This window comes from Chiloscyllium punctatum, chromosome 51, assembly GCF_047496795.1.
Source record: "Chiloscyllium punctatum isolate Juve2018m chromosome 51, sChiPun1.3, whole genome shotgun sequence".
NCBI classification, from domain to species: domain Eukaryota; kingdom Metazoa; phylum Chordata; class Chondrichthyes; order Orectolobiformes; family Hemiscylliidae; genus Chiloscyllium; species Chiloscyllium punctatum.
The window spans coordinates 35,449,275-35,477,236 of NC_092789.1; the positions used below are offsets into that span (position 1 = coordinate 35,449,275).

At 52.2% G+C, this 27,962-nt stretch overlaps 2 protein-coding genes across 4 annotated transcripts in view; both read left to right on the forward strand.

Moving 5' to 3' along the window:
• The first annotated feature begins 3,846 nt into the window (after positions 1-3,846).
• Positions 3,847-12,937, forward strand: LOC140470506 (uncharacterized). 3 transcript variants are annotated; one of them, XM_072566613.1, is made up of 2 exons: positions 3,847-3,949; positions 9,401-12,937. In XM_072566613.1, exon 2 carries the CDS (start codon positions 9,763-9,765, stop codon positions 10,435-10,437), a length of 675 nt encoding a protein of 224 aa, XP_072422714.1. In that variant the 5' UTR covers positions 3,847-3,949; positions 9,401-9,762; the 3' UTR covers positions 10,438-12,937. The 3 variants fall into 3 exon arrangements, with proteins under 3 accessions (XP_072422714.1, XP_072422713.1, XP_072422712.1); XM_072566612.1 differs by having other exon boundaries at positions 3,926-4,030; XM_072566611.1 differs by lacking the exon at positions 3,847-3,949 and adding an exon at positions 3,956-4,144.
• Positions 12,938-16,403: 3,466 nt separating this feature from the next.
• Positions 16,404-27,962, forward strand: part of nfatc2ip (nuclear factor of activated T cells 2 interacting protein) — a 41,430-nt gene continuing 29,871 nt past the window's right edge. The window contains 7 exon segments of the mRNA XM_072566619.1: positions 16,404-16,510; positions 19,142-19,276; positions 24,418-24,496; positions 26,593-26,656; positions 26,658-26,726; positions 27,571-27,660; positions 27,832-27,962. The exon segment at positions 27,832-27,962 is cut by the window's right edge and continues 200 nt beyond it. Of these exon segments, the coding sequence (XP_072422720.1) occupies positions 16,499-16,510; positions 19,142-19,276; positions 24,418-24,496; positions 26,593-26,656; positions 26,658-26,726; positions 27,571-27,660; positions 27,832-27,962 (580 nt within the window). The 5' untranslated portion in view covers positions 16,404-16,498.

Here is a 27,962-nt window from a genome sequence, read left to right on the forward strand (position 1 = left end):
AAATAAATATGTTGGACTATAACCTGGTGTTGTATGAGTTTTAATTCGGCACACCAGTCCAACACCAGCACCTCATGAATTAGAAATACATCAGTGCTCCTTTAGAGTCATTGAGTCAAACACATGAAACTCCCTCCTTTTCATCATTTTGGGACTACCGAACCAAAATTCAAACAGGCAGCTCACCATCATAAGAACAGTTGAACTCGGAGCAGGACTCGGTCATTTGACCCTTTGAACTTTCTCCAATATTCAGGAAGATCATGGCCGATTTCGACGTGGCCTCAGCTCCACTTACCCACCCTTTCACTGTCATCCTTGATTCCGTCATTTTTCAAAACAAATCTATCCGAGCTCTAGAAAACATTTATTAAATTAGCGTATGATGGGCAATGAACACTGACCCAGCCATCAATTGACACATCCTATCTGTAAATAATAATAATACCATAATAATAATAAAGTAGCTGTTGAATCTATTGGGAAAGACAAAATCAAACAGCTTCAGAAGACAAGTCTGCATTCAGTATCTGGAAATAAGCAGAGACTAAGCTGTTATTATTAATTCTGACATTCAAAATAATCAGCTGACGAAAGCCATGCAGACTGGATTGAGCATATTCTGCAAACATCAGCTGTCGTGGTTTAGATTAGTGTGGAAGCTCACCATTTGGACCAACAAGTCCACACCTACCCTTCAAAGAGCAACCCATCTCGCCCCACTCTCTGACATTTACCCCTGACTAATGCACCTAAAATTGTGGGCAATGCAGCAAGGTCAATCCACCTAATCTGTGGGAGGAAACCTATGCAGAAACGGGGAGAATGTGCAAATTCCACAGAGGCAGTTGCCCGAGGCATGAATCAAACTTGGGTCCCTGGTGCTATGAGACAGCAGTTCTAACCACTGAACCACCACGTAACCTATGGCACCCATGGAATTTAGGTTGGATATGTCACTGCTGGCAGGAGATCAGATCAGCTCCTGGAAGGAGAGATCAAACTTCCGATGCAGAAGACAGCACTTAAAGGATTTCATGACTCAGAATGATCACTAAAATCTGAATGAACTTTTGTTAAACATCCCTGTCTTGTTTATTCTCCTTCCTGATTATCTTGGAAAATGAGTATCTAAAAGTTACCATTGTGGTTCAGAATGGTTCTTCCCAAAGTGGAGATTGGGACCTGAAATGTGATTGGGGCTGTGAGCACCAAAGCAACATTGATTGCTGTGCACTTCGACCAGATGGTAACTACTGAACTCAGGCAGATGGGCACCACCACCATGACTACCCATGTAGCTTTAGTAATGTAATCAACTAACATCATCTTTATGTGTGCCTCCTTTTGTTTCTCTAATTCTCCTTCTCAGCAGATACTGACTCTCGGGTTCACTTTTGCAGTCAGGCTCTTCAATATCTCAACCAGGCACCTGGGCATTTACATCTCAATTTAACAAGCGCTTTTTCCAAGAATGGGGGCCTTTACAATCAAATCAATTAGAGTCATAGAGATGTACAGCACGAAACAGACTCTTCAGTCCAACCTTTCCATGTCAACCAGATATCCTAAATTAATCTAGTCCCATTTGCTAGCACTTGGCCTGTATCCCTCAAAACCGTTCCTATTCATATACCCATCCAGATACGTTTTAAATGTTGTCATTACACCACATCCATCACTGCCTCTGTGAGCTCATTCCATACATGCATCACCATATGAGTGAAAACGTTGCTCCTCAAATCCGTTTTAAATCTTTCCTCTTTCACCATAAACCTATGTCCTCTATTTCTGGACTTCCCCAGACTGGAGAAAATACCTTATCTATTTACCCCGCATGATTTTCTAAACCTGTATAAGGTCACACCTCATAAGGACACTCCTTGGAAAACAGGCCCAAAATATTCAATTTCTGCCTGTAACTCAAATCATCCAAAAAAGAACAAAGAAAATTACAGCACAGGAACAGACCCTCCACCAATCTTGATCCTCTATCTAAACCTTCCACCAATTTTCTCAGGATCTGTATCCCACTGCTCCCTGCTCATTCATGTATCTGTCTAGATACATCTTACATGACACTATTGTGTCCATCTCTAACACCTCTGCTGGCAATGCATTCCAAGCACCCACCACCTTCTGCATAAAGAACTTTCCATGCATATCTTCCGAAAACCTTTTCCCCTCACCTCGAAATCGTGACTCCACTAATTGACTCCCCCACTTGGGAAAAAAAACTTCTTGCTATCCCCACTGTCTTTATGCCTTATGATTTTGTAGAACTCAATCAGGTTTCCCCCCCCCCCTCAAAATCTGTCTTTCTAATGAAAATAATCTTAACCTACTTAACCTCTCTTCAAACTAGCGCTCTGCAGACAAATCAATATCCTGCGAACCTCCTCTGCATTGTCTCCAATGCATTCATATCCTTTGGTAATGTAGCCACTCAGGCTGGTAGGGTTGTTAAGAAGGCATTCGGTGTGTTAGCTTTTTATTGGTAGAGCGATTGAGTTTTGGAACCATGAGGTCATGTTGCAGATGTACAAAACTCTCTTGCAGCTGCACTTGGAGTATTGCATACAAATCTGGTCACCATATTATAGGAAGGATGTGGAAGCTTTGGAAATGATTCAGTGGAGATTAACTAGGATGTTGTCTGGTTTGGAGGGAAGGTCTTACGAGGAAAGGCTGAGGGACATGAAGCTTTGGAGAGAAGAAGGGTGAGAGGTGACTTAATTGAGACATATGAGATAATCAGAGGGTTAGATAGGGTGGTCAGTAAGAGCCTTTTTGCTTGGTTCCTGATGGCTAGCTCAAGGGAACATAGCTTTAAAATGAGGACTAGTAGATATAGGACAGATGTCAGAGGTACTTTCTTTATTCAGAGGGTAGTAGGGGCATGGAATACATTGCCTGCAACAATAGTAGACTCGCCAACTTTATGGTGGTCAAAAGTGTGGTGCTGGAAAAGACAGCAAGGCAGCACTCAAGGAGCAGGAGAATTGATGTTTCAGGCAAGAGCCCTTCATCAGGAAACTTTAATGGCATTTAAATGTCCATTGGATAGTTAAAAATACAAAAATAGAATTGTGTAGCTGAGGTGGACTTAAGATTGGTTTCACAGTTTGGCGCAACATCGAGGGCCAACGGTCCTGTGCTGCACTGTATGTTCTATGTTCCATGTTCTCAAACTATATGCAATATTCCAAATGTTGCCAAACCAAAGTCCTATTTAACTGCAACAACGAACTGCCAACACCCCATCCAATGAAGGAAAGCATGCCATATGCCTTCTTGTCCATTCTATCGACCTGCAATGCCAACTTCAGGGTACAATTGACTTGAACACCCAGATCTGTCTGTACATCAATTTTCCCCTAGGATTTTCCATTTATCGTATAGTTTGCTCTTGAGCTGGATCTTCAATTACCATGTAAAACCAATATCCAAACATTACGACTGTAGTTGCCCGAATTGAACTCCATCTGCCATTTCTTCGCCCCACTCTCCAATCTATCAACATTCTGCTGCATTCTCTAACAGTTCCCTTCTCGATCTGCTACTCCACCAATCTTCGTGTCATCTGCAAACTGCAACCCTTGTAAATCTTTTCTGAACCCTTTCAAGTTTCACAAAAGGGTGACTCATATCCTTGTCCATCCTTTTCGCACAATGCTGCAGATTTCGGCTACCACTGTGCATTCGCGGTTAGACGTACCCACAAAGCACGACGCCTTGGAAAGCACTCAATCCGCCTCCTCAGGCGGGCGGCTCAAGGAAGGTGCATGCGTACGACTGGGACGGTGCCACAAATGATGCGGATCATCGCTGTCCAATGGGAAACCACGGAAGACCGGAAGGGAGTTGGACCTCCAGCCAATCAGAGCTCCCAGTGCCTGAATGCGGAAGTTAGACGATGCACTGTTGAAGTTGTTCCTTTTTGCCTGGGGTAAGCTGCTGCTCCTCATCTTTATCTGAATGAAGGCTGAGCTTTCCTCAGACTGAAACATCCTACCCTCTGAAATCATCCGTGAGCATTACACTGCTTTATTTTCAGTTCCTTTCTCGTTCGGGGTTAAATTGTTGACTCGCAAGAATTGAACAATAGGGAAGTGAATCCAGGGAAGGGCCAGATTCGGGAAAGGTAGGCCCAAGATTTCCACTCTCTTGAAATGTGGAGGAGCCGGTGTTGGACTAGGGTGGACTAACTTAAAGATCACACAACACCAGGTTACAGTCCTCCAGGTTTATTTGGAAGCACTAGCTTTCAGAGCAGGGAGCTATGGAGCAAAATCGTATGACACAGAATTTATAGCAAAAAGATCTCAGTGTCATGCAACTGATATGATGTATTGAGCTACCCTAGATTGTTGTTAACTTTCATCTTTTGGAATGAGTTGCAGGTTTCAGTTCATTAATATGTTAATCCCAGAACTTCTTTTAAATCACATTCTCAAGATAATAAGGTTTTATAATTTAAAAAGTGACATCTCAGCTCAGACAGTGCACTAAAAGTGTGAGGTTCAGTCTGTCTGTATTTCAGTCTTGAGTCAGACTGGTTCTATTTTTGTTCAAAAAAGCACAATCTGCAGGTAGTCAGTCCAAATATCATTTTATAAATTCCTACTTTGGAAATAGAACCAGTCTGATTCAAGATTGGAATACAGACAACTCAAACCTCACATCTTTAACACATTGTCTGAGCTGAGGTATCTTTTTTTAATTAATAAAAACCTTAAGCTATCTCAGGAATGTGACTTGGAAGATGTTCTGGGATTTACATTTCATGAATCAAAACCTGCAGCGTATTCTAAAATATTGAAAGACGTAAGAGCAGTCTAGGTTTGTTCAATATATCATTTTAATTGCATGACACTGTGATCTTTTGCTGCAAGTTCTGTGTCTGATGATCCTGCCCCACTAGTTACCTGATGAAGGAGCAGCACTCTGAAAGCTAGTACTTCCAAATAAACCTGTTGGCCTATAACCTGGTGATGTGTGATTTTTAACTCTTAAAAGGCGGTGACATCTTTCACTCCCTCAGCCTGACACCTTTATTTGTCTGGTGAACAGAATGACATACTTCGTAATGTTCATAAGTAGAAGGTGTGATTTCCAAGTAAGGGCTGACATGTGATGGGGAAGTACATTAATATAGAATTGAGATATAATCATAGAATCCCTGCAGTGTGGAAACTGACCATCAAGCCCGACAGGTTCACACTGAACCTCTGAAAAGTAACCCACCCAGACCCATTCCCCTACCCTACATTTGCTCCTGACTAACTTACACTTCCCTAAACACTAGGGGCAATCGACCATAGCCAATTCATCTTCCCTGCACATCCTTGGACTGTGGGAGGAAATGGGAGCACCCGGAGCTAAACCACGCAGACCTGGGGAGAATGTGCAAACTCCACACAGACAATTGTCCGAGGCTGGAGTTGAACCTGGGTCCCTTGTGCTGTGAGGCAGCAGTGCTAACCATTGAGCGATTGTGCCACCCATAGTCATGCCTGTTGTATTAGATATATTTGATACCTACATGCTATTGTACCATTCACGTGTTGTTCCCACTCTTGAATGAGAGAATTGCTGTGAAATTCTACATTACAGTGATGGACTCATGGCATAAGAGTCCATTCAGTAATTTATATCTGCGACAACTCTCTAGCAATCCAGTCACTCTTTATCTCTCATGATATATTTGACATACAGCAGGTTCATTTCCCTCAAATGCTTACCCCATTTTATTTTGAAATGTTAGTTTTAGAATCTTAGAATCGTAGTGGGGCGGTACGGTGGCTCAGTAATACTGCCTCACACCACCAGGGTCCTGAGTTCCAGCTTTGGGCCACTGTCTATGTGATGTTTGCATGTTCTGCGTGGGTTTCCTCCCAAAGTCTAACGATGTGCAAGTCAGGTGAATTGGCCGTGCTGAATTGCCTGTAGTGTTAGTCAGGGGTTAACATAGGGGAATGGATCAACGTGGGTTGCTCCTCAGAGGGTCAGTGTGGACTTGTTGAGCCGAAGGGCCTATTTCCACACTATAGGGAACCTAATCTAATAAAGAAAAATTTGTTTTAGAATTAGAATTCCTACAGTTGGGTAGGCGGGCTGCATCACTCCTGGAATATCCACTATACACCTGCTTAAAACAACGAGCAAAGTTAGAATCATAGAATCCCTACAATGTGAAAACAGGCCCTTTGGCCCAACAAGTCCACACTGACCCTCCAAAGAGTAAACAACCTGTTCCCTATCCCATATTTGCCCCTGATTCATGCACCTAACTGACACATCCCTGAAAACTATTGGCATGAATCCTGTCAATTTTGAGTCAGTTGTTTGAAATAATTCTTGTCACTTTCTCATATGTCGAGCATTCCAGGTTGTGACCAATTGCTGCCTAACATTCTTCCTTACACCCTGTTGTGTCATTAATCAAGTGTTTCAATCCTGTTAATTCAAATATTTTTCAACTTGTAATATATCATAAAGAAGCTTAATGTTCCAAGGCATAGATGCTATAGAAGGGAGGGCAAGAGAGGAAGGGAGTAACTATTTTGATGAGGAATAACATTACATCTCTACTTCGGGAGGATATTCCTGGGAATACATCCTGGCAAGTTATTGGGTAGAACTAAGAAATAAGAAAACGATGACTACTGAATTAAGATTGTTCTATAGATTCTCCCCAGACAAGTCAGCCGGAAATTAAGAAACAAATTTGTAAGGAGATCTCAGTGATGTGTAAGACTAATAGGGTGGTTATGGTCAATGATTTTACGTTTTCAAGCATAAACTGGGACTGCCACAGTGTTAGGTTTGAACGGAGAGAAATTTGTTAAGTGTGTACAAGAAAATTTTCTGATTCCTTATGTACCTACTAGAGAAGGTGCAAAACTTTACCTCCTCTGGGAAATAAGGCAGGACAGGTGACCGAAATGTCAGTGGGGGAGCATTTTGGAGCCAATGACCATAATTCTATCAGTTTAAAAATAGAGATGGAAAAGGATAGACCAAGTCTAAAAGTTAAATCGCTAAATTGGAGTAAAGCCAATTTTGACAGTATTGGGCAAAATGTGATTGAGGGCAGATGTTCGCAGGTAAAAGGATGGCTGGAAACAGGGAAGCCTTCAAAAATGAGATACCGAAAGTCCACAGACAGTATATTATTGTTAGAGTGAAAGGCAAGGCTGGTAGGCGTAAAGAATGTTGGACGACTGGAGAAATTGTGGGTTTGGTTCGGAATAAGATGGATGCATATGTCAGATACAGACAGCAGGGATTAAGTGAATCCTTAGAAGAGTATAAAGTTAGTGAAAGTATACTTTAGCAGGAAGTCAGGATGGCAAAAAGGCAACATGAGACAGCTTTGGCAAATAAGGTTAAGGAGAATCCAAAGAGATTCGACAAGTCCATGAAGGACAGTAGGGTAACGAGTATAGGGTCCCTCAAAGATCAGCAAGGCAGCCTATGTGTGGAACCACGGGAGATGGGGAAGATAGTAAATGAGTATTTTGCATCAGGAGAGGGACATTGAATAAATAACGGCATCTTGAAAAATTACAGAGGAGGAAGTGTTGGATGTCTTAAAACACATAAAGGTGGGATAAATTCCTGGGACCTGATCAGGTGTACCCTAGAACTTTGTGGGAAGCGAGGGAAGTGATTGCTGGGCGACTTGCTGAGATATTCGTATTTGCGATAGTCACAGGTGAGGTGCTGAAAGACTGGAGGTTGGCTAACGTGGTGCCACTACTTAAGAAAGATGGTAAGGAAAAAACAGGGAACTATAGACCAGTGGTCCTGACATCGGTGGTTGGCAATTTGTTGGAGGGATTCCTGAGGAACGGGGTTTACTTGTATTTGGAAAGGCAAGGATGGATTAGGGGTAGTCAACATTGTTATGGACTAGGCCAGACCACTTAAAACATTCTTAAGCAGGCAGCTCAGACCATAACTTTGCAACGTGTTTCGGTAAGTGTACAGTGAAAATTACCTGGATTAAAAGTTAGCTAGGTTGACTACTAGATTTTAACTCAGACAAAATTCATTCACAAAATTACACAATGAAACACAAGAACAGAATAAAGAACCCCTACAGAACTCAGCCTATCCAACTGGACTGAATTATGCTGTTTGGAATATACACAACAGTCCCAAAAAGTAAACTCCCTTTAGAAACCTGTAGAAATGGAACACATGCTTACAGGTTGAAGTTGAAGGGCAGAAAGAGAGAGTTTTCACACAGCTCCCTGTTGAATTTTCAACCAATCGAAGACTGAATTAACACTGCTCAGCTAGAGAGCGGACGACTCCTGTTTCATGATACTTCTAAAGTATGACCATTTTGGCCTGAAGTCTCATTTGGTTACATATAAACAAAAGGCCTCTCAAAATCCTTTTCATCTCTGTACCAAACCAGACTGGTCGGAGCCCGGCCCAGTTCATTACTCCTCTGAATAGAATCAAGAACAAAGTATCCTTGAAGCAAGAAACAGCTTTTAGAAAAAGAAAGGGACCAGCTTAGTGACAACATGGGGAAATCATGGTTCATGAGCTTGATTGAATTTTTTGAAGAAGTAATGAAGAGGATTAATGAGGACAGAGCAGAGGACGAGGTCAATATGGACTTCAGAAAGGCGTTCGACAAGGTTGATCATGATAGATTGATTAGCAAGGTTAGATCTCTTGGATTACATGGAGAATTAGCCATTTGGTACAGAAGTAGCTCGAAGGTGGAAAGATGTTGTGAAACTTAAAAGGGTTCAGAAAAAGATTTACAAGGATTGTGTCAGGGTTGGAGGGTTTGAGCTACAGGAAGAAGCTGAATAGGCTGTGGCTGTTTTCCCTGGAGTGTCAGAAGTTGAGAGGTGACCTTTATAGAGGTTTATAAAATCATGAGGGGCATAGATAAGGTAAATAGACAAAGTCTTTTCCTTGGGGTGAGGGAGTCCAGAGCTAGAGTGCATAGGTTTAGGGTAAGAGGAGAAAAAAACTTAAAAGGGACCTCAGGGACACCTTTTTCATTTTTCATGAAATGAGCAGCCAGAGGAAGTGGTGGAGGCTGGTGCAGTTACAACATGGATGGTGTATGAATAGAAAGGGTTTAGAGGGATATGGGCCAATTGCTGGCAAATGGGACGAGACTAAGTTAGGTTGTCGGGCTGGCACGGATGAGTTGGACCGAAGGGTCAGTTTTCATGCTGTATATCTCTATGACTCTATGGCTCTATACCAAGCATGCGGTATCGAAGAAGCTGTTTCGCCCATTGAGTTTGGACCAATAGCCAACAGAAATCCATCAATTAGCATGAAATATTGCCTTTGGAATATTTTCTCGTGAATTTTTATCTTGCACTGATAGTGATGACTTTTTAATCTGCTCTTCCAGGATATTTGAAGGGGAGGAGTTGAAGGAAGAATTCTGGAACTGACATCATGTCAAGATTTGAAATCACTCGATCTGTCAGAATCTGAATGTCATAGATCTTTAACCATGGAAGGAGAAATGTTCCTCTCATCAGTCTGCTTCACAAGGTTTTAAAAATGAATGTGACTGGAGAAAGATTGTGAGAGACACATGAATGAGAGTGTTTTAGTGCTCTGACAGTGAAGAAAAGCTGTAACTAATTAAACAGCCTGAAAAAGAAGTTATAGTTCACAGCAGAGAGAGGAAGAGAGACCATTCGTATGTTCTGTGTGTGTGAACAAGGCTTCAATTGATTGTTAAACCCTGAGAGACACACTCTCAGCATGAATAAATCCTGGAAATGTGGACAATGTGGGGAAGGATTCCCTTCCCCATCTGCACTTGACATTCATGAGCGCAGACACACTGGAGAGAAGCCATTCACCTGTTTCATGTGTGAGAAAGGTTTCATTTCCGTCTCCAATCTGCTGAGACACCAGCAACTTCACGCTGGCAAGCGACCATTCACCTGCTCTGCGTGTGGGAAAGGATTCTGTGATTCACACAACTTGCTGCAACACCAACGGATTCACACTGGGGAGAGGCCATTCGCCTGCTCTCATTGTGGCAAGGGATTCACGCAGTTATCCAACCTGCACGTCCACCAGCGCGTTCACACCGGAGAGAAGCCGTTCGTTTGCTCTCAGTGCGGGAGGGGATTCACGCAGTTATCCAATCTGCAAACGCACCAGCGAGTTCACACCGGGGAGAGGCCATTCATCTGCTCTCAGTGCAGGGAAGGATTCTCTCGATTATCCAACCTGCAGAAACACCAGCGAGTTCACACAGGGGAGAGACCGTTCATCTGCTCTCAGTGCGGGAAGGGATTCACACAGTCATCCCACTTGCGGAAACACCAACAGATTCACACCAAAGAGAGGTCATTCACCTGCTCTCAGTGCGGGAAGGGATACAATCGATTCTCCAGTCTGCAGAAACACCAGCGAGATCACCAGTGACTGCAGGAGTGTTTTCTGCTGTTAGTGCTGCTGCACATCACATTCAGGACCAAACTGTGTTGATTCTGCCAGTATGTGAAGTGGGAGGCTCAGAGGGTTTCTTTCTGCTGGACTGGCCACCTCAGCACTTTGCATCCAATGTGGCGGCTGCTTCAAATGCCATAAGGAATTGATGAATGAGAGGAAGGTTTGGGAGGTAGAAGTTCTTCAGTTTGCATTTCATGTTCTCCACGTTGGCATGGAGGTGGTCACGATTGGCAGTAGTTTTATTTAATTGACGTGGGGATGCTTCTCACAGAAGTTCCTTGGAAATTTGTAAAGGTGGCAGCTCATTTGGAATCGCTGAGGGGGAAAAGAAGCCACAAGGTTTGCTGAGCTTGGATCTGGAGGAAGAAATCTCCAATAAGGCTCTCACTGAGTCATGTGGTGGCAGGAAGCTGTTCTACATCAAACAAATGAATGAGGATCAGAAAGGCCATTCAGCCTTTTGACACTGTCTTACCATGTGACAAGATAGTGATGGATCGGATTGTCACATCCACTCCCATGTTCCTGTCTGAACCCACGAAGCGTTGTCCTGAGGATGGTCAAAACAATGGTGCAGAAGACTGAACTGAATCAATGGAACTGATCTGTTTTTACTGGTGGGACATTTAAAGCAAATTGCTGGAGATCATGGAGTAAATCAGTGTTGATAAAAGCGGATGGTGTTTCTCCAGGTAATGTACTCCAAAGGTAGAATCTCCTGAGAAACTCATCCTTCCTAATGCATTTCCCATGAGCGCAAATAGATGCGAGGATTTGGAAGCAGTTATATTTTTGGTGAAGTCATTTCCAGATGTCCAAGAAGGATTTTTATTTGGAGTTGCTAGCCTAGCTGAAATTGTATGAGGGAAAGCTTTGGACCTCTTCATTGTGTTAATGCATGTAATTGCGGGGAAATGTGTGTCGAAGATACTTGCCAGAATATTGTGAATGGTTTTGGGGCCTCTGATTGAAGGACAGATATACTGGGCATTGAGGGTGTGCACTCGGCTGGCCCTAGGCATCGAGGGGAAGACGAACAGATTGGGCCTGTACATGTTGCAAAATAGAGCAATGATACAGGACCTTACAGAAAAGTGTCTCAGTGGTTAACGCTGCTGCCTCACAGTACCAGAGACCCAGGTTCGATTCCGGCCTTGGGCGATTCTCTGTGTGGACTTGCATGTTCTGCCTGTATCTGCGTGGGTTTCCTCCGGGTGCTCCGGTTTCCCCTCTCAATCCAAAGAGGTGCAGGTTATGATGAATTGGCCATGCTAAGTCGCTCCAGAGTGTTCAGGGATGTGTAGATTAGATCCATTAGTCAGGGGTAAATGTAGAGTGACAGGGTCGGGGTATGGGTCTGGTGAGTTACTCTTCGGAAGGTCGGTCTGGACTTGTTGGACCGAAGGGCGTGTTTCTACACTGTAGGGATGATTCAGAGATTTGACAGGGTAGTTGTAAAAAGTTTGTTTTCCCTTGTGGGAAAGTCTAGGACCACACTGTGCACAATCGCAGAATATTTGGTCATTTACTTGAGATAGAAACGAGGGCGAATTTCTTCTCAAAGGTTGTGAGGCTGAAATTCTTTACAAGTGAGGCCTATCGGGGCTGGGTTATTACCTATGTTGAAGGCTGAGATAGACTTTTTTAAAAAAAAATATTTTTATTAAAGACCTTTGTAAATCTTTTACAAAACATCTATATACAAAAAAAAACATCAAAACACAGAAAGGTAGAGACAGTACAATGAAGTTATAATGTGACACTATTAGTAATGAACGACCTGCTATTCTACCAGAACAAACGCAATTACTTAATTTGTTTGTAGTTTAGTTTAAGTTAAATAAATATTAAATTAAACTAAATTCAAGTAACTTAGACTAAATTATATCTCACTACTTATTCTATTTCACTTATCACACCTCCGCTGAGGCTCTCATCCCTGGGACCACCAGCTATTGTACCCGCGTTCTTTTTCTCCCAGCCAGGGAAAACAGCCCCACCCTATCTTATTGCTGTAAAAAAACACTGCTTCAGGCTAACTTAATAAGGATTATATTTTAAAAATGTAATCAAGAGACAGATCTCAATAAAACGTATAATCAAGAAAGAACCCAATATTGGAGATCTACAACAAGACTACATTTAAAATTATGCATTTAACTGTTTCTGTGCTGTGACCTCTTTCAACCAGGTTCCTCCAAGATCAGTTGTGAATCTTTGAGAAAGAGCTTTGGCAATATCAGAATGAGAAACTGGGGAGAAATCACAAGTAAATTCCAGTGGGTTGTAGCATACCTTTGGGTTGAACCCTGAAGAAAGTGAATAACTCTTCCAGATTTCGTGAGATAAAGGGTGTAAAAGTAAAACTGAATTCAAATCTTTACATAGGTATTTAGGATTATGTTAAGCTAGGATGTTTCTTTGTTTAATTTTTCATTCGCACAATAAAATTTGTTTTTGTTTAGCTGTTAAATGTGGTGCCATGCAACTTTCAATTATTTAATGTAAGTTTTATTTTATTTTTACGTTTTGACTGTCCTGACAAACATTGCAAGATTCTTATTCCCTGGGGACGAATGTGACCAGGGTCACTCAGTGAGAATCTCCACAAGAGAGTGAGGCAGCAGAATCCAGTCAGCCTCAGAAAGTGATGACCAGATTACATTACATTACATTACAGTGTGGAAACAGGCCCAACAAGTCCACACCGACCCGCCGAAGCATAACCCACCCATACCCCTACATTATGGGCAATTTTAGCATGGCCAATTCACCTGACCTGCACATCTTTGGACTGTGGGAGGAAACCGGAGCAAACCCATGCAGACACGGGGAGAATGTGCAAATTCCACACAGCCTGAGTCGGGAATTGAACCCGGGTCTCTGGCGCTGTGAGGCAGCAGTGCTAACCACTGTGCTACCGTGCTGCCCACAAAAGCACATATTCAAGTTACAAAGGGCGTGGCCTGACTAATTTGTTTTATGTGACACGGAGCATCAGGTGCCGATCTCTCGTTACCCTGAAAGGTTACAGGCTGCACGGTGGCAAGCACTGCTGTGTTACAGCGCCAGAGACCTGGGTTCGTTTCCAGCCTCTGACAACCGTTCCTGCTGGTGCTCCAGTTTCCTCCCAAAGTGCAAAGATGTGAAGGTTAGGTGGATTGGCCATACTAAATTGCCCTTAGTATTCAAAGATGTGTAGGTTAGGTGCATTAGTCAGGGGTAGGGGGATAGTTCTGGGTGGGTTAGTCTTTGGAGGGTAAGTTTGGACTTGTCGAACCAAATGGCCTGTTTCCACACTGTCAGGATTGTATCAAGCGATGGTGTGTCAGTCAGCTCCTTGAAGTGCTCTTGAGTCACTGTGTCTGCTTTGTGACCACTGGAACCTGCCTCTCCTACAGAATATATGTTGGTTTCTCCCTTAAATTGGTGTCCTTAGCTGGTGAGAGGGAGAGAGAGCACAGCAGCTTGATAGTTTCGACTCCAGACTGCGAGTGTCTGAAAGACACACACAGCCACAGGCCCTGGACCTGAAGTCTAGACTGGGATTACTCACTCTCTTGTGGGTGTTGGGGTTCCCAGAAATTGCCTGAATCAGGTGGTCAGGGGAATGTGGGTGGTATCTTGAAATGGGAGACTGCAGACTGGAGGTGGGTCCAGGAATTCTGCGTGCTACCTTGGTCTGGAAACGTGTTGGTGCTGCTCCCTCCCCCTGCATCCACCACTGGCCAGCATGGGATCTTGTGTGCACTCTGGATGCTGCCTTTCTTCTGGAGGAGATTGGGATGTCAGCTTTCCAGCAGTCCTTCCCTTTTCTGGGCGCTGCCGACTCAATGGTTTCTCCCCAAAGGTTAACCCTGATTCCTCTCTCTCTGCTCACTGAGGAAAGGTTAACCCTGATTTCTCTCCCCACTGAGGAAAGGTTAACCCTGATTTCTCTCCCCACTGAGGAAAGGTTAACCCTGATTCCTCTCTCTCTGCTCACTGAGGAAAGGTTAACCCTGATTCCTCTCCCCACTGAGGAAAGGTTAACCCTGATTCCTCTCTCCACTGAGGAAAGGTTAACCCTGATTCCTCTCTCTCTCCACTGAGGAAAGGTTAACCCTGATTTCTCTCTCTCCACTGAGGAAAGGTTAACCCTGATTCCTCTCTCTCTCTCCACTGAGGAAAGGTTAACCCTGATTTCTCTCTCCACTGAGGAAAGGTTAACCCTGATTTCTCTCCCCACTGAGGAAAGGTTAACCCTGATTCCTCTCTCTCTGCCCACTGAGGAAAGGTTAACCCTGATTTCTCTCTCCACTGAGGAAAGGTTAACCCTGATTTCTCTCTCTGCCCACTGAGGAAAGGTTAACCCTGATTTCTCTCCCCACTGAGGAAAGGTTAACCCTGATTTCTCTCTCCACTGAGGAAAGGTTAACCCTGATTTCTCTCCCCACTGAGGAAAGGTTAACCCTGATTTCTCTCTCTGCCCACTGAGGAAAGGTTAACCCTGATTTCTCTCTCCACTGAGGAAAGGTTAACCCTGATTCCTCTCTCTCTGCCCACTGAGGAAAGGTTAACCCTGATTCCTCTCTCTCTGCTGAGGAAAGGTTAACCCTGATTTCTCTCTCTCTCCACTGAGAAAAGGTTAACCCTGATTTCTCTCTCTCTGCCCACTGAGGAAAGGTTAACCCTGATTTCTATCTGCTCACCTAGGAAAGGTTAACCCTGATTTCTCTCTCTCTCCACTGAGAAAAGGTTAACCCTGATTTCTCTCTCTCTGCCCACTGAGGAAAGGTTAACCCTGATTTCTATCTGCTCACTGAGGAAAGGTTAACCCTGATTTCTCTCTCCACTGAGGAAAGGTTAACCCTGATTTCTCTCCCCACTGAGGAAAGGTTAACCCTGATTTCTCTCTCTCTGCCCACTGAGGAAAGGTTAACCCTGATTTCTCTCTCCACTGAGGAAAGGTTAACCCTGATTTCTCTCTCCACTGAGGAAAGGTTAACCCTGATTTCTCTCCCCACTGAGGAAAGGTTAACCCTGATTTCTCTCTCTCTGCCCACTGAGGAAAGGTTAACCCTGATTTCTCTCTCTCTCTCCACTGAGGAAAGGTTAACCCTGATTTCTCTCCCCACTGAGGAAAGGTTAACCCTGATTTCTCTCCCCACTGAGGAAAGGTTAACCCTGATTTCTCTCTCTCTGCCCACTGAGGAAAGGTTAACCCTGATTTCTCTCTCTCTCTCCACTGAGGAAAGGTTAACCCTGATTTCTCTCCCCACTGAGGAAAGGTTAACCCTGATTTCTCTCCCCACTGAGGAAAGGTTAACCCTGATTTCTCTCCCCACTGAGGAAAGGTTAACCCTGATTTCTCTCCCCACTGAGGAAAGGTTAACCCTGATTTCTCTCTCTGCCCACTGAGGAAAGGTTAACCCTGATTTCTCTCCCCACTGAGGAAAGGTTAACCCTGATTTCTCTGCCGATGCTGTTGAATCCTGTTTCTGTCCCTGATTGACAGCATCACTTTCTCGCTGGGAAGAGCTAAAGGCGGAAGCGGTTGGAGACGGTGGGGATGGGCGGGTGGCTCCAACCAATGGGAGGGAGATAAACTGGTGGGCCAAAATGATGGACCGCGCTGCCAACCAACCGGAGGAAGGTCTCGGGGTGACGGGCCAATCAGTAAAAGGGGGCGGTGTATAAAGCTTTGATAGACAAAGGAGGTAAACAATCGGATCAGGGAAGGGGCGGGACAGGACCTTGAACGCTCAGCTCGACCAATAAGCAAACCGTGGAGGGGCCCTACACGTGACCGCTTAAATCGAGAGAGGGATTGGACAAAAGACGGTCAGGAGGCGGGCCAACAGGGAATGGGGCGGGACGTCAGGTAAGGCCGGCGGCATGACCAATGGGAAGGAGGCTGAGATAGGCGGGAATCTATGATGGACATGGGTGTGGTCCAATCAGACGCCGGAGTGTGGGGAGAAGGGTGCTGACTGGCAGCACTCCCGGCCAATAGGAGGAGGCGGCGCGGATCGCGGCTTCGTGTGGAAGCAAAATGGCAGCGAAGGTGAGGACGGAGAGAATGAGACTGAGAAATCTTGGCCCTCGGGTCCCTTCCCCCACCCCCCCAGACCCTTCCTGTCCCCACCCCAGACCCTTCCTGTCGCTGTCCCCCCCCCCCGACCCCTCCTGTCCCACCCCCCCACCCCCAGACCCCTCCTGTCCCTGTCCCCCCCCCCAGACCCTTCCTGTCCCACCCCCCCACCCCCAGACCCCTCCTGTCCCTGTCCCCCCCCCCCCCCCCCAGACCCTTCCTGTCCCCACCCCCAGACCCTTCCTGTCCCTGTCCCCGTCCCCCACCCCCAGACCCTTCCTCTCCCTCTCTCCCCACCCACAGACCATTTCTGTCCCCACCCCCCAGACCCTTCCTGTCCCCACCCCAGACCCTTCCTGTCGCTGTCCCCACCCCCCAGACCCTTCCTGTCCCTGTCCCTGTCCCTGTCCCCACCCCAGACCCTTCCTGTCCCTGTCCCTGTCCCCACCCCAGACCCTTCCTGTCCCTGTCCCTGTCCCCACCCCAGACCCTTCCTGTCCCTGTCCCTGTCCCTGTCCCCACCCCCAGACCCTTCCTGTCCTTGTCCCCATCCAGCTGCCTCATAGATGTCTCTGCGCCACCACTTCCTGAGGAGGGCTCTCAGTAAGGATTTTTTCCCCCAAACTCCATCTCTGATGGCTCTTTCCACACACACACACACAGAGGGTGGTGTGTGTGTGTGAGAGAAAGGTTAACCCACAGGCCACACTTTAAACCTTTATCCCCTCTCCCCAAATCCAGCCCCAGCTCAGGGAGAAAACCTTGACAAAGTGAGCACTGCAGATGCTGGAGAGTCAGAGTGGAAACGTGTGGCACTGGAAATGCAGTACATTATCCTCTGTTGTTTCTGCCACCTACAGTCAGACCCCACCATCACCAGAGATAGATGTCCCCTCCCACATGGTCAACGATGCCCTCAAGTGCATCTCCTCCACTTCCCACACCTCCATCCTCGAACCCCAACCCTCTCCACTGCAACAAGGACAGAACCCCCCCCCCCCCCCCCCCCCCGGTCCTCGCCTTTCATCCCACCAACTTCCTTACACAACATACAAACAGATCCCACCACCAGAGATATATTTCCCTCCCCACCCCCTATCTGCATTCCATAGAGACCATTCCCTCTGTGAGTCTCTTGCCACCACAGGGGGTGTAGAATCTATGCCCACACCTCTCCCCTCGCCTCTGTTCAGGCCGCAAAGGATCATTCCGCATCCGGCAGTGATTTTCCTGCACATCCAAACACCTCATTTACTGTCGGTGTGGTGTCCTGTACCTGTGGGAGATAGGAAGCCAACTCATGGAATGTTTCGGGAACATCTCCGGGACATGCATCAAACAACTCTTCTCTTTCCCCCCACCTCTCCCTGTGGCTGACCACTTCAGCTCTCCCTTGCACTCCACCAAGGGCATATAAATCCTGGGCTTCCTCCACCGGCAAATCCAAGCCACCCGACCCATGGAGGAAGAATGCCCTCATCTTCCGCCTTATGACCCTCCAACCATATGGCATCAACATTGATTCCACCAGTTTCCAAATTTCCCGGCCTCGCATTTTATCCCAGATCCAACTCGGCACCGTCTTCTTGAACTGTCCTACTTGTCCATCTTCCTTCCCACCTTTCCGCTCCACCCTCCCCCTCCGACCTATCACTGTCACCCTCCCACCTTCCTGTCCTTATTGCTTTTCCAGCTACCTTCCCCCAGCCCCACCCCATCCCAAAATTTTCTCTTAGCCCCCTTTCCTCTCCCTTATGCCATCCACGTCCCTGATGAAGGTCTCATGCCTGGAACGTTGACTGTCATGCTCCTCAGATGCTGCCTGACTGGCTGTGCTTTTCCAGCATCACTCTTTTTGACTGGGGAAAAGACCTTGTTTATTTACCCTATCCATGCCCCTTAAGATTTTACAAACCTCTATAAGGTCGCCCCTCAGCCTCTGACTCTCCAGGGAAAGCAGCCCCAGCCTATTCAGCCTCTTCCTCGAGCCCAAACCCTCCAAACCTGACACAATTCTTGTAGATTCTTTCTGCACCCTCTCAACAGCCTTCCTGTGGAAGGGAGACTGGACTTGTACCCAAAATGCTAAAAGTGGCCTCACCCATGTCCTCGACAGCCGTAAGTTGACCTCCCAAATCAGTGTTATGCCCAATGAAGGCAAGTGTGGGAAAGGTTTTGTTCACTGGCCTGTCTACCTGCAATTCCACTTTCAAGGAGCTCTGCACCTACACCCCTCGGTCTCCTTGTTTGGCAACAGTCCTCAGAACCTGAACATTTACTGGACTAATCCTGCCCTGGTTTGCCCTACCAAACTGCAGCAAATCACAATTTTTTCAATTAAACTCTTATCTACCACTTATTTCTAGTTGGCCCGTTTGATCAAGGTCCCATTTTTCTCTCGTACTGATTGTGAAGGTCCGTGTTGGTGTGAGCACATGTTAGTGTCAGGCCCAGTCAATGTTGGCATGTTTAGGTGCTGGCAAATGTTGGTGTCAGTGCGTGTCGGTGCTGGTGCATTTTGGTCGGTGCGGGCACATGCTGGTTCTGCCGGCGCTGGCACCTGTCGGTGCTGGTCCTAACTGTCTTGTTCTCATCTTTCTTCAGCGAGATGTCAGCAGTGACAGTGACAGCGAGCTGGAGATGATCGATTGCCCTCGTCGTGTCCGCCAGCCCCGCGTCAAACATCGCAGAATCCTCGACAGCACCAACGTACTAACTGTCCCCATTTACACCGGACGGGTAAGTCCCTCGTGCAGGCACTGCCCCTCACCCCCCACTCGGGGGTCCCCCTGTTGGCATTTGCCACAACAATCTCTCCCCCCACCCCCCACCCCCACCCTGCGTCGTAGTCTTTTGGCATAACCCCACCAGCTTCCCCCTTTAGGCAGACCCTCTCTTCCCCATCCTGGATCGCACCTCTCCCATTGTCTCTGTCAGGTCTGATGCAGCAACTCTCTGTCCAGCAAGTTGCTGACAGACAAGAGGGCCTTTGCTGTTGAGCTCTGGGCTCTCCCCTCCGCACCGATCGGTGTGATGGTGCTGTCACTTTAAGAAGGCCATTATGTCATAAGCTTTTATTTGAAGAGAGAGTGTAAAGACAGAGGTGCCGAAGAGTCTAGATGAAAAATGGGAGGGGAGTGGCCAGTTCTCCCAGTTTGGGTGACTTCTAGTTTGTTTTCAACTGTCGCAGCCACATGGTGTGTGTGATTCCAGGAGATTTGCAAGTTTCAGCAAAGTTTCTCCTGCAGACTCCGTCCCCTGCCTGGAAGAAGCTGTGTTTGCTTTTACCTTCTCTTGCTGAGGAGTTTGTTTCTCGGCCACTCTCTCCAGCAATGCAAAGCTGCACAGGCAGTCAGGCTAATCCAGTTCAGTCAATGCACAGTTTGTGAGAGAATGCCACAGAGATAGAGAGGGGTCCTTCCTCAACTCCCCTCACTGCTTTGCATCCTGGCCCCAGCGATTCCCCGTTGTCTTACTCTCACGCCCCCACCTGCTGATCCAGTGAACCTGTCCTGTTCATTAATTTATCTCTCTCTGTCCCTCCCCCTCCCTTGGCCTCTCACTCTCACCCTATTTCACCTTCTGTCTCTGTCTCTTCCTCCTCACCCTATCCCTGCCACCCTGCCTCTTCCCCCTCCCTCTGTCCCCCACACCAACTATTTCTCCCCCTCCCCCTCTGTCTCTGCCTCTTTCTCCCTCACCCTGCCCTCCGCCTCCGCCTCCGCCTCACCCTGCCCTCCGCCTCCGCCTCCCCCTCCCCCCCCCCTCCGCCTCCCCCTCCCCCTCCCCGCCTCCCCCTCCCCGCCTCCCCCTCCCCGCCTCCCCTCCCCCTCCCCGCCTCCCCCTCCCCCTCCCCCCCTCCCCCTCCGCCGCCTCCCCCTCCCGCCTCCCCCCCCTCCCCCTCCGCCTCCCCCCCTCCCCCTCCGCCTCCCCCTCTCCCCCTCCGCCTCCCCCTCCGCCTCCCCCTCCGCCTCCCCCTCCGCCTCCCCCTCCCCCCCCTCCGCCTCCCCTCCCCCCCTCCCCCCCCTCCCCCCCTCCGCCTCCCCCTCCCCCCCTCCCCCCCTCCCCCCCCTCCCCCCCTCCGCCTCCCCCTCCCCCCCCTCCCCCCCTCCGCCTCCCCCTCCCCCCCCTCCCCCCCCTCCGCCTCCCCCTCCTCCGCCTCCCCCTCCCCCCCCTCCCCCCCTCCGCCTCCCCCTCCCCCCCCTCCCCCCCCTCCGCCTCCCCCTCCCCCCCCGCCTCCCCCTCCCCTCCGCCTCCCCCTCCCCCCCCCGCCTCCCCTCCCCTCCGCCTCCCCCTCCCCTCCGCCTCCCCCTCCCCCCCCGCCTCCCCCTCCCCTCCGCCTCCCCCTCCCCTCCCTCCCCCCCCCCTCCCCCCCCCCTCCCCCCTCCCCCCCCCCCCTCCCACCCCCCCTCCCCCCTCCCCCCCCCCCTCCCTCCCCCCCCTCCCTCCCCCCCTCCCTCCCCCCCCCCCTCCCCCCCCCCCCCCTCCCTCCCCCCCTCCCTCCCCCCCCCCCCCCCCCCCCCCCCCACCCCCCCCTCCCTCCCCCCCCCCTCCCACCCCCCCACCCCCCCCCCCCCCCCCCCCCCCCTCCCCCCCCCCCCCCCCCCTCCCCCCCCCCCCCCCTCCCCCCCCCCCCCCTCCCCCCCCCCCTCTCCCCCCCCCCTCCCCTCCCTCCCCCCCCCCCCCCCCTCCCCCCCTCCTCCCCCCCCCCCCCCCCCCACCCTCCCCCCCCCCCCCCCTCCCCTCCCCCCCCCCCCCCCCCTCCCCTCCCTCCCCCCCCCCCCCCCACCCCTCCCACCCCCCCCCCCCTCCCCTCCCTCCCCCCCCCCCCCTCCCCTCCCTCCCCCCCCCCCCCCTCCCCTCCCTCCCCCCCCCTCCCCTCCCCCCCCCCCCCCCCCTCCCCCCTCCCTCCCCCCCCCCCTCCCCTCCCTCCACCCCCCCCCCCCTCCTCCCCCCCACCCCCCCCCCCTCCTCCCCCCTCCCCCCCCCCCTCCTCCCCCCTCCCCCCCCCCTCCTTCCCCCCCCCCCCTTCCCTCCCCCCCCCTCCCTCCCCCCCCCCCTCCCCCCCCTCCCTCCCCCCCCCCTCCTTCCCCCCCCCCTCCCTTCCTTCCCCCCCCCTCCTTCCTTCCCCCCCCCTCCCTTCCTTCCCCCCCCCTCCCTCCCTTCCCCCCCCCTCCCTTCCTTCCCCCCCCCTCCCTTCCTTCCCCCCCCCCCTCCCTTCCTTCCCCCCCCCTCCCTTCCTTCCCCCCCTCCCTTCCTTCCCCCCCCCCCTCCCCCTACCCCCCCCCACCCCCCCCCCCACCCTTCCATCCCCCCCCCCCTCCCTTCCATCCCCCCCCCCCTCCCTTCCTTCCCCCCCCCCCCCCCTTCCTTCCCCCCCCCCACCCCTTCCCCCCCCCCCCTCCCAACCAACCCCCCCCCCCACCCTTCCCCCCCCCCTCCCTTCCTTCCCCCCCCCCCTCCCTTCCTTCCCCCCCCCCCCTCCCTTCCTTCCCCCCCCCCCTCCCTTCCTTCCCCCCCCCCCTCCCTTCCTTCCCCCCCCCCCTCCCTTCCTTCCCCCCCCCCTCCCTTCCTTCCCCCCCCCACCTCCCTTCCTTCCCCCCCCCCTCCCTTCCTTCCCCCCCCCCACTCCCTTCCTTCCCCCCCCCCCCCTCCTCCCCCCCCCCCCCTTCCTTCCCCCCCCCCCTCCCTTCCTTCCCCCCCCCCTCCCTTCCTCCCCCCCCCCCTCCCTTCCTTCCCCCCCCCCCTCCCTTCCTTCCCCCCCCCCTCCCTTCCCCCCCCCCCCTCCCCATCCCCCCCCCCACCCTTCCTTCCCCCCCCCCCTCCCTTCCAACCCCCCCCCTCCCTTCCTTCCCCCCCCCCTCCCTTCCTTCCCCCCCCCACCCTCCTTCCCCCCCCCCTCCCTCCTTCCCCCCCCTCCCTTCCTTCCCCTCCCCCTCCCTCCTTCCCCCCCCCCCCACCCTTCCTTCCCCCCCCCTCCCTTCCTCCCCCCCCCTCCCTTCCTTCCCCCCCTCCCTCCTCCCCCTCCCCCTCCCTTCCTCCCCCCCCCCTCCCTCCTTCCCCCCCCCCTCCCTTCCTCCCCCCCCCCCTCCCCCCCTCCCCCCCCTCCATCCCCCTCCCCCCTCCCCCCCCACCCCCCCTCCCCCCCCCTCCCCTCCCTCCCTCCCCTCCCTCCCCCCCCCCCCCTCCCTCTCCCTCCCCCCCCTCCCTCTCCCTCCCCCTCCCTCCCCTCCCTCCCTCTCCCTCCCTCTCCCTCCCTCTCCCTCCCTCTCCCTCCCCCTCCCTCCCCCCCCTCCCCCTCCCTCCCCCCCCTCCCTCTCCCTCCCCCCCCTCCTCCCTCCCCCCCCTCCCTCCCTCCCCCCCTCCCTCCCTCCCCCCCCTCCCTCCCTCCCCCCCTCCCTCCCCTCTCCCTCCCCCTCCTCTCCCTCCCCCTCCCTCTCCCTCCCCCTCCCTCTCCCTCCCCCTCCCTCTCCCTCTCCCACCCCCTCCCTCTCCCTCCCTCTCCCTCCCTCTCCCTCCCTCTCCCTCCCTCCCTCCCTCTCCCTCCCTCCCTCCCTCCCTCTCCCTCCCACCCTCCCTCTCCCTCTCCCCCTCCCTCCCTCCCCCTCCCTCCCTCCCCCTCCCTCCCTCCCCCTCCCTCCCTCCCTCCCTCTCCCTCCCTCCCTCCCTCCCTCTCCCTCCCTCCCCTCCCTCCCCTCCCCCTCCCTCCCTCCCTCTCCCTCCTCCCTCCCTCCCTCTCCCTCCCTCCCTCCCTCCCTCCCTCCCTCCCCCTCCCTCCTCTCCCTCCCTCCCTCTCCCTCCCTCCCTCTCCCTCCCTCCCTCTCCCTCCCTCCCTCTCCCTCCCCCCCTCCCTCCCCCTCCCTCCCTCCCTCCCCCTCCCTCCCTCCCTCCCCCCCTCCCCCTCCCTCCCCCCCCCTCCCCCTCCCTCCCTCCCTCCCTCCCCCTCCCCTCCCTCCCTCCCTCCCTCCCTCCCTCTCCCTCCCTCCCTCTCCCTCTCCCTCCCTCCCTCTCCCTCCCTCCCTCTCCCTCCCTCCCTCTCCCTCCCTCCCTCCCTCCCTCCCTCCCTCCCTCCCTCCCTCCCTCCCTCCCTCTCCCTCCCTCCCTCCCTCCCTCTCCCTCCCTCCCTCCCTCTCCCTCCCTCCCTCCCTCTCCCTCCCTCCCTCTCCCTCCCTCCCTCTCCCTCCCTCCCTCTCCCTCCCTCCCTCTCCCTCCCTCCCTCTCTCTCCCTCCCTCCCTCTCTCTCCCTCCCTCCCTCCCTCTCCTCCCTCTCCCTCCCTCCCTCCCTCCCTCTCCCTCCCTCCCTCTCCCTCCCTCCCTCTCCCTCCCTCCCTCTCCCTCCCTCCCTCTCCCCTCCCTCCCTCCCTCTCCCTCCCTCCCTCTCCCTCCCTCCCTCTCCCTCTCCCTCCCTCCCTCTCCCTCCCTCTCCCTCCCTCTCCCTCCCTCTCCCTCTCCCTCTCCCTCTCCCTCTCCCTCTCCCTCTCCCTCCCTCTCCCTCTCCCTCCCTCTCCCTCCCTCTCCCTCCCTCTCCCTCCCTCTCCCTCCCTCTCCCTCCCTCTCCCTCCCTCTCCCTCCCTCTCCCTCCCTCTCCCTCCCTCTCCCTCCCTCCCTCTCCCTCCCTCCCTCTCCCTCCCTCCCTCTCCCTCCCTCCCTCTCCCTCCCTCCCTCTCCCTCCCTCTCCCTCCCTCTCCCTCCCTCCCTCTCCCTCCCTCTCCCTCCCTCTCCCTCCCCCTCCCTCCCTCTCCCTCCCTCTCCCTCCCTCCCTCTCCCTCCCTTCCTCCCTCCCTTCCTCCCTCCCTCTCCCTCCCTTCCTCCCTCCCTCTCCCTCCCTTCCTCCCTTCCACCCCCTCTCTTTCCCCCTCTCTTTCCCCCTCTCCTCCCAGGTCAGCCGCACATTGACTCTGTACCAGGAGAATCCCGAAGAGGTGGACCGGGTTTTCCAGCGGCTGGGGCAGGAGGCTGGTAAGTCGTTTTGGGGGTTGTTGGGGTGTGGGCAAGTGTGGGGACTCCCCACCGCAACCCCCCCCCACCCAAAAACACACTCCCCGACCATATATCCAGCTCCCCCAGCCAACAGCACCCCCCCCCCCCCACAGTGAACCCAATTCCCCCCAACACCGTAATCCCAGTCTGCTCCCACCCAGTCCCCTCCCAACCTGTCACCCCCACAATAAACTCAGTTGCCTCCCACCCCAACACCCCTCCACCATGAACCCTGTCTCCCCTGCCCACCCTGTCAACACCCTGCACTGTAAATCCAGTCTCCCCCACCCTGCCAACATCACTCAATGTAAATGCAGTTGCCCCACTGTAAACCTAGTCCCTTCCTGACAACACCCCCACCGTAAACCCAGACAACAGCCCCATTGTAAATCCAGTATCCCCCCCGACAGCATACTCCAAATGATAAATCAAGTCCATCCCACCGTAAACACAGTCCTCCCCACTCGACAAAACCCTCCACCATAAAACCAGTCCTTCACCCCACCCCCCGACAATACCCTCACTGTAAACCCGGTCCCTCCCCGAGAATACTCCCTACCGTAGACACAGTCCCCTTCCACCAGAAACTCAGTATACCACTTCTCCCCCCACCCCCCCCACAATAATACCCCCTCCACCCTAAACCCAGTCTTTGTTTTTCCCCACCCCAAACAGGTAAAGTCCCCCCCTTCCCATTAGCCTTGGTGAGCTGTTGAACTGCAGGAGTCTTCACTGTTCCCTTCTCAATTGTGTCTGTCTCCGGGCTGCAACATTTGGGCCTAGCCCCCCCCGCATCCACTCTAGCTCCTGCCCCCTGGTCAATCTGCCTCTGTTTTCTGGCCATTGCCCCCAATACCCTTATTTTTATTAATGACTTGGATGAGGGAGTCGAAGGGTGGGTCAGTAAATTTGCAGATGATACGAAGATAGGTGGAGTTGTGGACAGTGAGGAGGGCTGTTGTCGGCTGCAGAGGGACTTAGATATGATGCAGAGCTGGGCTGAGGAGTGGCAGATGGAGTTCAACCCTGCCAAGTGTGAGGTTGTCCATTTTGAAGAACAAATAAGAATGCGGAATCCAGGGTTAATGGTAGGGTTCTTAGTCAGGTGGAGGAACAGAGGGATCTTGGGGTCTATGTACATAGACCTTTGAAAGTTGCCACTCAGGTGGATAGAGTTTGTAAGAAGGCCTATGGAGTATTATCGTTCATTAGCAGAGGGATTGAATTCAAGAGTCGTGAAGTGATGTTGCAGCTGTACAGGACTTTGGTTAGGCCACAGTTGGAGCACTGTGTGCAGTTCTGGTCGCCTCACTTTAGGAAAGATGTGGAAGCTTTGGAGAGGGTGCAGAGAAGATTTACCAGGATGTTGCCTGGAATGGAGAATAGGTCGTACGAGGATAGGTTGAGAGTTCTCGGCCTTTTCTCGTTGGAACGGCGAAGGATGAGGGGTGACTTGATAGAGGTTTATAAGATGTTCAGAGGAATAGATAGAACAGACAGTCAGAAACTTTTTCCCCGGGTACAACAGAGTGTTACAAGGGGACATAAATTTAAGGTGAAGGGTGGAAGGTATAGGGGAGATGTCAGGGGTGGGTTCTTTACCCAGAGAGTGGTGGGGGCATGGAATGCGTTGCCCGTGGGAGTTGTAGAGTCAGAATCATTGGCGACCTTTAAGCGGCATTTGGATAGGTACATGGATGGGTGCTTAATCTAGGATAGAAGTTCGGCACAACATCGTGGGCTGAAGGGCCTGTTCTGTGCTGTATTGTTCTATGTTCTATGTACCCTGCTTAGTCCTCTGCTGCAGACCCTGCACTAAGGTATTGGACAGAAGGGCCTCAACCCCAGGGGAGTTGCAGTTATGTATGATAGGGCATTTGGGGGTGGGGAAACGGGTGTGCGGGAGGGGGATGGGACGGGATGGGTTGGGCTTGTTCCCAGTCGGTTTGAAACCCCACTCGCTGAACTTCCAACCTCTCCACACACACACCCCTCCCCAATCCTCTCAACAGTCCACTCCCTGGGGTGACGGTCTGACTGCCTTGACTGTTTCGCCCCTCCTCCTCCTCCCCCAGATTCCGAGGATGATCCAGACGAAGACAGCGCGTCAGAGAGTAGAAAGGATAGGAAAAGGAAACGGCTGCCCCACGGGCCCAGGGAGGTGCCTGTACTCTGACTCGGAGCAGGATGAGGATCTGAATCTGAGTGTGTAAGGTTCACCCATCAGACACAGCCGCTCCCTTTCAGTGCACCTCTCCACAGGTCTGTCTCCCTGTCCCTCCCCTCACCTCGCTATCTCCCTCCCTCACTGTCTCTCTCCCTCCCTCCTTGCTTCAGTCTCTGTCCTGACGGGCCCATTCCACACATCCATCTCTCGCTCTGTCCTCCTGATGGCTGTGTGGCTGTCCCCATGCTCGTGTTCCTCCTCATTCCCCCCCGCCATCTCTGCTCACATTCTTGGAACCTCTCTGGCAGTCTGTCCCCACTCTCTGGGACCCCCCCTTTCCGGAAGCCTATCCTCGTGCTCTGTGTTCCCCTGCACACCGGACAGATTGTTCCCGCTGTCTGGGATCCCCCCCCACCACACCCAGCAGTTTGCCTCATGCACTGGTTTCCCCCCCCCCCCCCCCCCGGCAGTCTGTCCCCACGCTCTGGGCTCTTCCCCCACCCCACCCTGGCAGTCTGTCCCCACCCTCTGGGCTCTTCCCCCACCCCCACCCTGGCAGTCTGTCCCCACCCTCTGGGCTCTTCCCCCACCCCCACCCTGGCAGTCTGTCCCCACACTCTGGGCTCTTCCCCCACCCACCCTTGCCCCTTATCAGTCTGTCCCCACTTTCTGGGTCACGCCCTGGCTCTCTTGCCCTCTCTCAATTTCTCTCTCTTTCTGTTGCTGTAACACTGTATCCTGCACTCTGTTCTGTCATCCTGATTCCCTTTTTCTGATATGATCTGTCTGTGTAACAAGCAAAAATAATGCTTTTCGTTGTATATGGGTAGATCTGACGACAGTAAATCAATCCATCTAACGCATGCTGTGGTCACTGTGTTGACAGCTCCAGTGGTCATAGGGACCGATCGCCCTCTCCACCCTCCACGCCCAGCACACACTCCCAACAGACGAGGCGAGCTTGCATGGCGATAAGGTATTGCTCCCTGTCTGGTGTGAACCTGCAGAGGTTTCTGCCTCTGCCCCTGTCTGTGTTTCTGAATCGAATCCTCTCTTACTCCCCTTTCTCTTTCACTTGCTTTCTGTGAATCTCACTGTGTTTACATAAGGCTCCGTCCCTCTCCCCCTCTCTCTCTCTCTCTCTCAGGAAGGCCGACAGGAACCTGAAGCAGCTTGAAGGTTTCCAGTCCAGCCCTGTGAAGACCAAGGTGCAGCATGAGTCTGAAGATGTGGTGCTAGTGGGTGTGTTACCAACTGTTCCCCCCACTCCCCGGGAGA

Excerpts from the sequence above, each read along its gene's own strand:
- LOC140470506 (XM_072566613.1), top strand. The coding sequence starts at position 9,763 with ATGAATAAATCCTGGAAATGTGGACAATGTGGGGAAGGATTCCCTTCC.